A 12,056-nucleotide genomic window follows, 5' to 3' on the forward strand; every position below is an offset into this window, starting at 1 on the left:
TGTCTCTCCTGCTCCCCTCCTGAGGAAGCTGCAGACCCCAGTGAGGTCTGTCGTCAGTCTCCTCTTCTTGTGGCACCCAAAACTGTCCCCAGCACTCAAGGTGAGGCCACCCTAGTGAGAGCAGAGTGGGACAATCCCCTGCTTTGACTGGTTGGCAATGCTGTGCATGATGAACAGCACCTATTTTGTTATGTTTAGCTAGATTATTATGTTAACATATTATTTTATTATTGTAGTTATCACTGGGTTTGATTTGTAATCAAGTGCAAGATTACACAGTAATAATAGTATAACCATGATAATAAAATAATGTTGCACTTGATTACAAAGCAAAAACAAGCCTATCAAAACCCCCAATGATATAACTTAACTAAATATAATTTCTTTAATTTCCTTTACCACCTCATGAGACCACTATAATTTTCTGGGTAATAGTATTCTTTCTAATATATCAGTACGCCCACGCTTCATTTATCCATGTTAAATTAAACTTCTACTTCATGTGAATGGACCTTACAGTAGGTCTACAATTTCTACAAACTCAGAGGAATACAACTGCACCCAGAGGGTGGTCACATGCTAACTCTCACTTTCTCTGATGTCACCCATGGGGAATAGGGTCCACATGCCAAAACATTGTTATGGGAAATGGGATCACTTGTCCTGAACTGCAGTTTTCAGCACAGACCTTCTCAGGATTCAAAACTGGGTATTTGCATCATTTGTCAGAGAGAGAGACAGAAAGTCAGGCAGGATTGGTGTTGTTGCCTGTTTGTTTTGTTTTTGGCTGAGGAATGCCACCTGAACTTCAGAATGTGAGGATGGAGGTATGTGTCATAGCTTAGTCTGAAGTGTTTCTAAACCTTTGGATCTGTAAGAAAAGCTGTGCTGAGTTGACTCTTATGTGTCCTTATCCAACAGTTTGACAACAAGTGGGCATATTATGGGCTGTAAGCACTGCAGTAGGAAAACACCTTAACTTCAGGTTAAATCACATTCCAACTTCAAGTCTTTTATAACAGATTCAGAGAAATGAGCAGCTTTAACCAGTAACAAGGTGTGCACTAAATGCTTACAATCATGGAAATCCTTAACGTCACATTACATGGTTTTATGAATTGGGTTGTGACATTAAATGACAAATCTGTTGCTTGGAGTAAAGGGATGATTTTAAATCACATTTCGTTAGTCTGGCTGGGATGTAACAGCTCTTCTGGGAGGACATGGGGTGAGCAGGATTGCAGGAACCCTGTTCTTCATTCCCAGACAGCCTTCCCAGACTCCTGCATTCCCAGGGCTGCTTTGGATGCTTGGGTGCTTGTGACAGGGTGACCTGCCCTGTTCACAGCAAGGGGCTTGGGGCAAGCCAGCCTTCTCTGAGCATTTTGTCATATTGGAGGCTGATTCCCAGCTAGTCTGAATGGAGGCTCTTACAGGAGGGCCAGCAGCTGAGCCCCCTCTCATCTGTGGCTCTGGCTGCTCCTGGGCTGAAGATGGAATTATCCTGCAGGCCTTGGCAGGTGCAAAGGGAAGCATTGCCACATGCCCAGGCAGAGGCTCTAGGCCTTCTTCCCTCCAAGGCTTGGTGCAGAGACATCCCCAGACCATGATTCTGTCCTCAGTCCCCATCATGAGCCTTTAATGTTGGTACTTTTTGCTACCACAGACAGAGGTGGGGGGGTTGCAGCTCTCTGCTGTCTCTCCCCATGTCCTGTGGGTGTCTGGGCTGTCTAGGAAAGCCTCCTGTGCTGCTGAGAGAAATGAGCTCCCTAGCAGGATTATCAGCCAATAAAGCTTTCAAACCTAGTCTCCTTGTGGAAAATTATTTTCCAGGCCTATGATAGAAGCCTCCAGGGTTTCCATGGTGTGGCAAAATGAGGAAACGTCTAAGAATTATGGGAAAATGGGGAAGAAGTGGAGAAGGACTGCTAGGTAACTGATGTTAACTTCAGACTTTGTGCTGGAAGATAAAGGCTACTGAAATAATATTTTTCAAGTATTCAAGATTTGAGAAGAGATCAAACAGTTAAATAACTTGGTCTATTTCAGCAGCACTTGTTGTTTGCTTCTTCTCATTTCTACATCTTATTCCTCAGTTAAAAGACAGTTATCAGCAAAATTCCCTATGTTTTTGTCTGGGTCACACCACACATCAAGAATCCTGCTGGATAATTGTGCATTTCTGGGTGCAAACTGGGCATATTTTGTATACATGCATGGTTCAGCAGGCTATTCCTATAGAGTACAGAACTGATTAGCAATACAGGCATTTTCTAGATTGCTGTTAGAGTTCTTTAATTAAATGCCTGTCTCTTGTTTACATGCAGGATGAGTTGTCCTCCACTCCTGTTTTAGGCAATGGCCATGATCCTTCATTGTGCTGCCTTTTAATTGGGGCAGGTTGCACCTGCACAGATTTCTCTGCTGAGCTGGTACATGGTGATCAACAAACTGCTAGAGAAGTGACACTTGCTCACTTGCTCACACACTTCCTTGGGATTACTGCACGTGGAACAGCGTTCATTAGCAAATTATTCCCTTGAGAGAGCCCTGAGGGTGCTGAGCTCCAGCCTGACATTTCTGCTGTAATGAAAAGTGTGTTCTCGGTCAGGAGAGGTCTGGGCACAGGGGCAGAAATGCTTTGCAAGTGGGAGGTGATGCCTCAGGTTTCAACTTGCCTCAGGTTTTAGCTTTTATATTTTTTCAGATTCTGTGCTGCTTTAGTGTGTACTTCTCAGATTCATATTAGGGGATGGTGAGCTCTCTGCACAGAGCAGGGAGACAAAACAATTCCTTTTCTAGCTGGGGACCAAGGACAAATGATCCAAATCTCAGGCCCAAGAGCATAAACAACGTAGAATGAAGAGAGAAAGACAAGAAGGATGGGAATTCATGGCCTAAAGCTGCAATTGGACAATTAATTCCAATATGCAAAAGGAGCAGAACTGATCAAAGTGAGAGACCCTGTGACCAGTCAGGGATTTTGTGACCATTTTGGTTCATCTTGGGTGTAGCCCTGGCTGGGCTCTTGTGCTGCCCCAGGTACATCCACTGAGGCCTTTTAATAAATCCCTACTTTATTCTTTAATTCTGTCTAGTCTTTGTTCTAGGTCAGCCTTCACAGGGCATCAGAGGTGTGCATCCAAGGGATGCAGTGACAGCAGGTCAGTAGATGGCACTAAGGATGAGGACCAGAATTTCCAGGCTTCTTAGCAACCTCCAAATAATTGCTATTGGCAGTGGCTGCTGTGGAACACTCACACACTGGCATTCCTACCTGTTTAATCACTTAGAATCAGAGCTGGAGGAATCAGCTTCCTTGGAGGAAGCTAAATGTGGAATGTGTTTTGCAAATCCTGAGAAATGTCAAGAATGAAAATGATTATCTCTAAGCACGACCAAAACATGGCTTCTTTCCTTTGGCTGAAGTGATTTCTTGCCAGCATCAGTCTCAACAACTGCTTGTACAGGGTTTTGACCTCAACTAACAAACTGTGCCTCACACTGGCATGAAGTGCAGCAGAGCATTAACCCACTGTCCCTAATGGGAAAGCTGATTCACTGAATCCTTCAATATCCCTAAATTCCCTGAAGCTCTTGAGTGTGGGTTACACTCTGCTTTGGCACAGGGCTGGTGCAGGTGCAGGGCTGCACTGAACAGGGGCCAAAGCAAGGATCACATCCTGGGCACATCAGGCAGCCTGCAGCAAGAGGGAGGCAAAATCACTGACACTTTTCAAACAGCAGATCTCACATCATGCTCTATATCCCAAGACATGGGGAAAAATACTGAATGGACATGCCAGGTATAGCAGACCAAACATCTGCATCCTATGCTCAGAGCCAGCACTGCTGGTTTGCAGAACAAAGTTTGCAGTGAGTATGTAAATTCTTATCAAATTTGTCATCTTCCTGGAAGATTTAGTAAAAATGTTGGCTAGTGAAAGATGACAGATCTGTGTGCTCTGAATAAGAAACCCTTTATATCCAAGGAATATTTTATCTCTTACTGATATCAGGTATTTTATGACGATTTGGGGGCCAGTTTGTCCAGCTGCATTGTCAGGAGGGAGCCTGAGATGAGAAAGAGGATTAATCCCATGTAGGCTCCCAGGCAGATGTCAGCATAGCACAAACATCTGAATTGCCACTGAGTTATGCTGAAAAAAACCCAAATACCCCCCCACCCCAAAAAAAAAAAACCAACTCTTTTGGTTTTGTGTCCTTTCCCTAGCCCTAGAGACAGTCCTAGGACTGAGGCAGAGTTTAAAAACTTGATTTGGTATTAGGAACTCTGAGTTCAAGCAGATGCCTTGTGCTCAGCAGTCAGCTGTAATTTAATAATGCCACATCATTTTCAGTTCTGAATTTTAGTTTCCTCAAATGATCTGTATGCTTTGGCAGCTATTTCTTGTGATAATGGATCTTTCTCAATTTCATCAGAACCGGGGAAAACCACCTGTTACTGACACATTTGTGCACTTTGTTACGAGACAGATTATCTGACAATATTTATATTCTCATGTTTAGAAGGTATTTGTGTGAGGTCTGTGTTTGCTTTTGGGCTTACTCTCCAGCATGGTGCTCATTCAACTGTTGTTTTGTTACGTGTTTAAATAACAGGTGAAGGCTGATCTATGAGCTGCATGAAGGAAACTGAAGGAGAGGATGCTCTCCTGGTGCTCTGCTGGCATACAGAACATCAGTGGATAGAAAATGTTTACTGTTATGGATATTTTATTAGGCAGTGGTTTCATTTAGATCAATTACTATGAAGAACATGTAGCTCAGAAATGTGTGAAAAGATCATAGCTCTCTTGGAGTTAAAAGGCTGGAAGGAACCCTTTATATGAACTTGATGAAACAATTCAATTAATTGTGCCATTGCTCCATTAACTGTCCATATCACTCAATGCAAAAATTCCAGATGCAACTACAGATGCTTCAGCTGTGAGCAGAGAACAGCACTGAGCCTAGAAATCCTCTGGCTTCAAACATAATTTTAGTCTCTGTCAATAAATGAAGAAATCAATAACTGTGAGCAGAGAACAGCACTGAGCGTAGAAATTTATCCTCTGGCTTCAAACATAATTTTAGTCTCTGTCAATAAATGAAGAAATCAATATAACTCATGGATTTATGGAATGACAAATCGCACCAGAATGATTTTATATTTCCATAAGAGAAGAGATGCTGACATTGGGATGAAAACAACATTCACTAGGTTTGGTTCTTAGAAAACATCCCATTTATTAACAGGGTTGTTTAAAGTATAGTGTATGGAGAGCTGGCTTCTTGCATTTAAAATATTACTTAAATGGTATTCAAGCAACCTTTCCCTAGCTCAGATAATTATATCTGTTCTAGCTTTAATTTTCCTTCTTTCTTACACATTCTGTCAAGACTGGAAGTCATTGCAATACTGGATAGAAAGGAAAATCTAACAGCTAAAATTCTTAAAACAGCATGTGAGTGCAATTGTTTAATTTGCAGTAAAATACAGTCCCATCAATTAATCACTGTAACTTGTGAGACAAGAACCAAAATATCTTTGGAGGCACATTCAGCTCCTCTAGAGTTTCCCTCAGTGGTGAGGGGTTTCCAAAGGAGACCACACTGCTAGTAACTTGTGAGACAAGAACCAAAATGTCTTTGGAGGCTCCTCTAGAGTTTCCCTCAGTGGTGAGGGGTTTCCAAAGGAGACCACGCTGCTCCATGCCCTTTTCCTGCTGCTCTCTGCCATGCTGACAGCTCCAGGAGCTGTAAAACAAGCAGCTCAGAGGAAAACCAAAGCTCAGGAAGAGTGTCACAACCCAGCAGTGGCACAGATCCAAATAAATCCTTAGTGTGGTGTTGCTCTATGGCATCTTCTACTCACAGATGTTCAAGCCAAGTGTGGGATGCCAGCAGTGATGTCTCCAATGCTGTGCCTGGACACAGGGCCCCCTGCTTTTCTTGCTTGGTGGTTTCCTCCATTCCCTTGGCCTTCCCATCACCTGAGAGCCCATCCTCTGCTCAGCACCCCTTGGGACACTCAAGCCTTTTTGCATTTGCAGCACTGAAGAACAGAGTCCTTCTCCTGAAAGTCACCATCATTCTTTGTGTGTAGATTATGTCCCTGTGCTTGGCTGGGCTGGAACATGTGATGTTTAAGAGATCCAGATAGCCTTAGGACAGCCTTTTTTTCCTCTAGAAAAATGCACACTAGAAACTTAAAGGTAAACATAATTTCTCATGTAACTTGGTGCCCGGGAGTTCAGTATATTGGAAAAACTTAAAATTCCACTCTATTGATGATAAAATCAAAAGGATTGGCAGTGCTGCCCCTGAGATCAGCTGTTGCTTTAGCCAGGAGGCTGCATGTCCCTGAACCCCTCTGTGGACAGTGGTAAACACTGATGGCTGTGGAGGATCAGATGTTCTGTACTTCCTGGGCACAATGGAGATTTTCAGCACTCTCAGGTGTGTGACTCTCAGAGTGATATGGATGTCTCTGAGTCATTTGTCTATGTAAATCTGAGGAAAACAAACAAGCAGAAAAGAGATAACGTAGCCTTACTCTTCCCTGATGTGGTATTTCAGACTTAGAAATGCTTTACTTCCTAGATAAGAGAGAGAGAGAGAAGAGAATAATTTAAATTCTTTCATTCCCTTGGGAATAATGCAATGCAATAATGTTAAAACTGTATGTAATTGCTTTCTATTTTTGTAAAGCCTGTGGCTGCTATGAAACTTTAAAGTGAACACTGGAAACTCTGGTTTGTACAAAGTTCTGCAGTTGCATCAATGGTGCAGTGGGGGTAAAAAGCAGTGGGAAAGTGTAGGCTTTATTCTACAAACCACAACAGTGGGTTTCCCTGGGATGTGTGGAAGTATCTTCAAAAGCAGCAAAACCTCTCAGAAAGTGACAGGTTTGGGGTCTGTCCTGGGTTGCTGTTTGCATTGTCTGCTGCTGCAAGAAACCCAAGTGAGCTCTGTCATTGCTTGGGGCACTATGCTCATTTTGGAATATATATAGTGTGCATATATGTATATACATGTCAAATGGCATAATGAGACAAAAGATACCTTTTTTTCCTGTGTCATTTTGAAGGATGGTTTTTATCCTTTTATCCATCCCAATAGATACAAGGCACTGGCTAAGCACAACAAATGTGTGTTGAAACCTTTTCCAAATTCCTGTTCATGGCTGGAAAAGAAATAATTGATGCAGATTGCTGTGAGTTTCTCATGAAAAACTCTTGAAGATACAGAGATTAATTTTACATAACTCTTCACTTTATTGTTGTGTAAGCAGGTATTTTGCTGCTGTTATTCCAGATTTGTTCTAGGTGTTATACTAGATTTTCCCAGGAGATATCCTGGAGCAGATTGCATTGTAGAAGTACTGAACATGTACAAGAAAGAGACTTTTTTTTCCCTTCTTTTTCTGTACAACTGTTCTCCTACAATCTGGAGTAATTCTGTTTTGCCATTTGACTTAATTAATTTTGCTTCAAGTTGCTGTGTTTTGGATTATTCAGTCACCTCCTTCTACAGTAGCTGATAATTCTGACTCTCATGCACTGAACAATGCCTATAACAGTGCTAAGCAACAATTTTTACCCATATGCATAAAGCCTCTGACAAAAGTGACTCAGTTTCATAGCTGCCATCTTTCTTGATGAAAAACACAAAAAATGTAAGGAGCTCTTATCTGACAGCAAATTAACTACACACAGAGATGATCTGTGACTTTGCCAAAATGCCTTTGAGTTTCTTTGTTTTTCTGCCAGCAGTTTGTGCTCATCTCAGTTATTCAGTGACACGCAGAAACTGTGGTTTGCTTTTTCATCCTGGGGCAGGAGATGAAATCCCACCTGGGGATGATGACTTCTGGTTAAATATGAGTGCTTGTCCCATGTGTCCTGTGAGGAACCACATCAACCACAGATGCCATGAGATGCTATTCACTCCTAGAGGCTGAAGCAATATTCTGCAGAAGTTTCCTTCTTGCAAGGATTTTTACATGCTGATTTTATTCTGATCAGAGCCAGAAACTAACACTGACCTCAAAGTAATATTACTGCTATAGTTTTCTATACACTTTCCTCTGTGAATTTGGCCAGTGTAAATTTCTACCATCCACAAAATATCTGGAGGCAAAAAAATCTGTGGTTTGATTACATGCATGTAAAGAAATACCAACTTCTGTTTTGATGTGTTGCATTCCTTTAATTCCCTTCAGCACTCTCCTATCTACCTATCTACACTGGTCTACTTGCCAGTGCATTAAATATATTATTTTAAGGGCTCAGATTAATTCAAGGTACAAAAATCAGTGGTTGTTACAGAAAATTTGGTTTTTTGCTTATGCAGGTGTTTAGCACTGTTTCATTCTTGGAGCCAAATTTGGACTGAGATGAATGTTTTCCACTGGAAATGCAATTACTACATCTTAGAGTTGCTGGGGCCCAAGAATTCATTTCACTCAGTCATCTGCTCTTCTAAATATAGGGTAATTGCTATTCTTTGTAAATGAAATAAGAGAAAAAAGAACAAATTAGAGAAATGTTACCCTCTGTAATTAGAGTGTTTCTGAGGATAAAATTGTTTTAAAGGTATAACATCGTTAACAGATTTTTTTTTTAATCCTTGTTTGCATCTTGGCACAGTCACAGGGCACATTTCCTATGTTTTGTACATTTATTCAAAACAGAATTAGAATAAAGCTGTTTTTCCTTTTTTACAAATTACTGGCTTTGTAGGCTGTGTAGGTGTTTTTCAAAGGCACGCACCATGCTTACTTAAAAATAATTACATTTTGAGCTAGAATATATATTATGCCCTTCCTATCGAGCTACAGTGATGTGTTACAAGCTGCCATTCTACACATTTCCAGAGTGACATTTTGTTATTGCAGATCATTTTAGGAAACTTCCTGAGAAAGTAAAATGTCTACTCGTGGCTGTTCAGCTGGAAATGTAATGGAGCGCCCTGGGACAGGAAGGACTAACAGGATTTGGAATTTATCTTCAAAAGCATCCAGCCAGTTTGCCTGGGCAGTGGTTGTGGGCAGCATGGCTTGGGTGTGTTGGTGTCTGTGGCTCCTGCAGTGCCAGGGCTGGCAGCAGGTGCTGGCTCCTCTCCTCACAGCCTTTGCTGCTGGGAGCTCTTGGGTTGGGAGGTGTGCTGGCTCACTTCACTAGCAGAAGTTGTTCCAGGGGGAATCAGCCACTGGAAGTGTTTGGATAGCTTGAAGGAAGAAGTAAGAGAGGATGTTCATCATTCAATAATGCTGAAAAGGTGGTTGCTGTAGAAACCTCTTCCAGGTCTAGCAAATGTCAGGCATCAGACTGTGCGCGCCGCAGCACCACGGCTCAGCCTGGAGAGGCTCCCACGCACAGGAAGCCTGGAGGCTGGCTGTCTTTTTCTGGAGCCACTGGGGGTTTCCTGGCCATCTGCCTGATGTGGGGAGTAGCCATCAATGTCACTGCTCCCCTCTGCAGAGGCTGCTGCACAGTCATGGTCACGCTGCACAAGATGCCAGGGTTGCTCCCTCCATCAGGGCACACTCGGGGCTTTGTGCTCGTGGCTCATATCAGCACAAAGCTGGCTCTGGCAGCTCAGAGAAGTAGTGAGGGGTAAAGTGTGCTGAATGTGCTGTAGTGTGGGTTGGCAGAGACACCCTGGGGCTGTGCAGGGAGCACAGATACCACTTGTAGGATCTCTGACTTGTTCTTCCCCAGAGCATTCCCTGAGGAATCGCCCAGCAAATCCAAGGTGTGTTAGCTGCAGCTCTGAGCTCAATTGCAGGCTGATGGCAACGATGTCCTCAGCTATAACAAAGTGTGAAGTGAGCAAGAGGCAGAGAATTTGATCCTAGTGTTATAAAGGGGCTGAGTCATATTTAATCAAGCTCTATTCATTTGTACAGCAGAGGTGCCTTTTAAAGTAAAGATGCACCAGCCACAAAGTGCTTTACTTAGCTCCCTTTGAAGGGACCTCTCAAATGCTCGCTGCTGTGGATTTCAGTCCACTCACAGTCCATTTAATAGACACGGTGCAAACTCCCTGAAATGAGTGGCTTATCTCCCCAGAGCTGAGGCCTGGCTGTGTGGGTTTGGTGAATACTTAGCACTTCATCTGCTTGTTTCCCACTGGTAAAATGAACTAATGTGTCCATCTCCTTCTGCTGTGCTCTTTGTGAAAGGTTCCTCGGCTTCTCTGGGACATCTCATAATAATTCACTCTGGTTCAGTTAATCTCAGGTTTCTGCATGAAGGTATCCTGGGTCTCTCTTGGCTGGGTAATTTGTTTCAAACTGATTTCTGAGACTAATGTTTCATCCTTTCCATTTGAAATCAGTAGGATGGAGCTGCACCATTCTTAATATAACATTGATTCTGCAGAATGATGATTCTGATCCTTGGGGTAAACTTCAAGATTGCTTTAGACATTCATGTTCTGAATGAGGACACAAGAATTCATTATTCAACTATTATGAAGTCTCTCATGTTTTCAGCTGCTATAGATACTCTTGATTTGTTTTGATAAGAAGCCCAGAGCTTGGCAGGACATGTTATTGATCTCACAGAATCCATTCTCAACACTGATGTGGGGGTATCATTCACAAATCAATTTTCTCTGAGCTTTGATTTAAGTATCAGTGGCCTTTGAGGATCTTTCTGGGTCACTTTTATTCTCAAGCTGTACTTCAGCACTGAGTAAACTGTTTAACAAGTGAAGGCACCCAAATGAGCTGTGTGCCAGCTGCTGTCAGATGTGGCTATTGAGTCTGGTCTGTTTGCTAACATAGTTTCTGTAAAGAATAACACCCCACTCTATCTTCAAAACAGTTTTTGAACTTCAGCCACTCAGTCCCAGCAGCTCTGTAAGGAGGCAAGTATTCCTTTGATATCAAGACACTGCCTGGGGAGAGAAGGTGAAGTAGTGTCATTTAGCTATGTGTTAGACTGCACAAAAACTGTCTGCTACCTTTCTCCTCAGCAGACAGAAGCTGAGACAGATATGTCAAGGGAGTTTTAGAAAGGATCTGACTCAAGTTAATGCCACAAAGTTCTTTGCAATCCATGAAAACAATGTGATGAACGAGTTATAAAGGAATGTAACATTTGATTTTGTAAAGATATGGAAGAAAGGTTAAGAGTGGGGAAGAGTGCTAAAGGTCGCTTGCAGGCACTGCCCTTTAGTTACTGGTCACAGAAACCAGATGTGTGGGAACTGGCTGTGTGGGTTTATGGAGTGTCCAGAGCCAGGAACTTCTAGAGAAGTCCCACGAGAAGTTTCCTGACCACCCCTCATGCACGTGCCCCTTACTGGTGTCACAGACCTAAAATATCCCAACGGTTTCTCAGAAATGATGGCCTAGCTTCCCGAATTATTTCCTTTCCTTTTTTTCCTTTCATTTCTTTTCTCTCTATGTTTCAGATTATGCTTGGCCTTTGCCTAAACAGTTGTGCCCTATATGGATTTCCCTAGATGTGCTCTTTTCAACTGCATCTATTATGCATCTCTGTGCCATCTCTCTTGATCGGTACGTAGCAATTCGCAATCCCATTGAGCACAGCCGCTTCAATTCCCGCACCAAGGCCATTATGAAAATTGCTGCAGTTTGGACCATATCCATAGGTAAGCAACGTGGCTCTTGACTGTGTCTGAATGAATAATAGTGTTACTCCAATTTTCATTTAGGATTTTTTTTTTTAAGAGGATACTCAAATTAATTTCCCTGGCCTGCATGCCTGAGCAGAATAACTGGAAATGGAAGCCTTTCCTTGCAGCTGGTGGGAGCAGTCATTTTTCAGAGCACCACCCCTCTCCACTGCTGCTGTGTCCCTGTCAATGTGCAGATAACAGCAATAACACGGACAAGTGGTGCTGTAAAACTGCTGTGTAAACAGAGCAGAAAACAGCATTAGCACAGCCCGGCACGGAGAGCCCGGCCAGCTCAGAGTGCGCGGCTGCGCTGCGGTCGCTGCGGTGAAACTCTCTCAAGGCTTGGTAATGGTTTAAGTGGAGATGCCCAGGGTTGGAGGCAGGCTGTCAGCGAGGTG

At 42.9% G+C, this 12,056-nt stretch overlaps 1 protein-coding gene across 5 annotated transcripts in view; it reads left to right on the forward strand.

Moving 5' to 3' along the window:
- Positions 1–12,056, forward strand: part of HTR2C (5-hydroxytryptamine receptor 2C) — a 216,437-nt gene that overhangs the window by 190,058 nt on the left and 14,323 nt on the right. For 4 of the 5 annotated variants that reach the window (XM_039717617.1, XM_039717620.1, XM_039717619.1 and 1 more), the window contains one exon: positions 11,431–11,631. The exons of the other annotated variant lie outside the window; for it this stretch is intronic. In XM_039717617.1, coding sequence (XP_039573551.1) covers positions 11,431–11,631 — 201 coding nt within the window. The remainder of the gene's footprint in view (positions 1–11,430; positions 11,632–12,056) is intronic. 5 annotated transcript variants of the gene reach the window in all.

This window comes from Passer montanus, unplaced genomic scaffold, assembly GCF_014805655.1.
Source record: "Passer montanus isolate IOZ18808 unplaced genomic scaffold, ASM1480565v1 scaffold38, whole genome shotgun sequence".
NCBI classification, from domain to species: domain Eukaryota; kingdom Metazoa; phylum Chordata; class Aves; order Passeriformes; family Passeridae; genus Passer; species Passer montanus.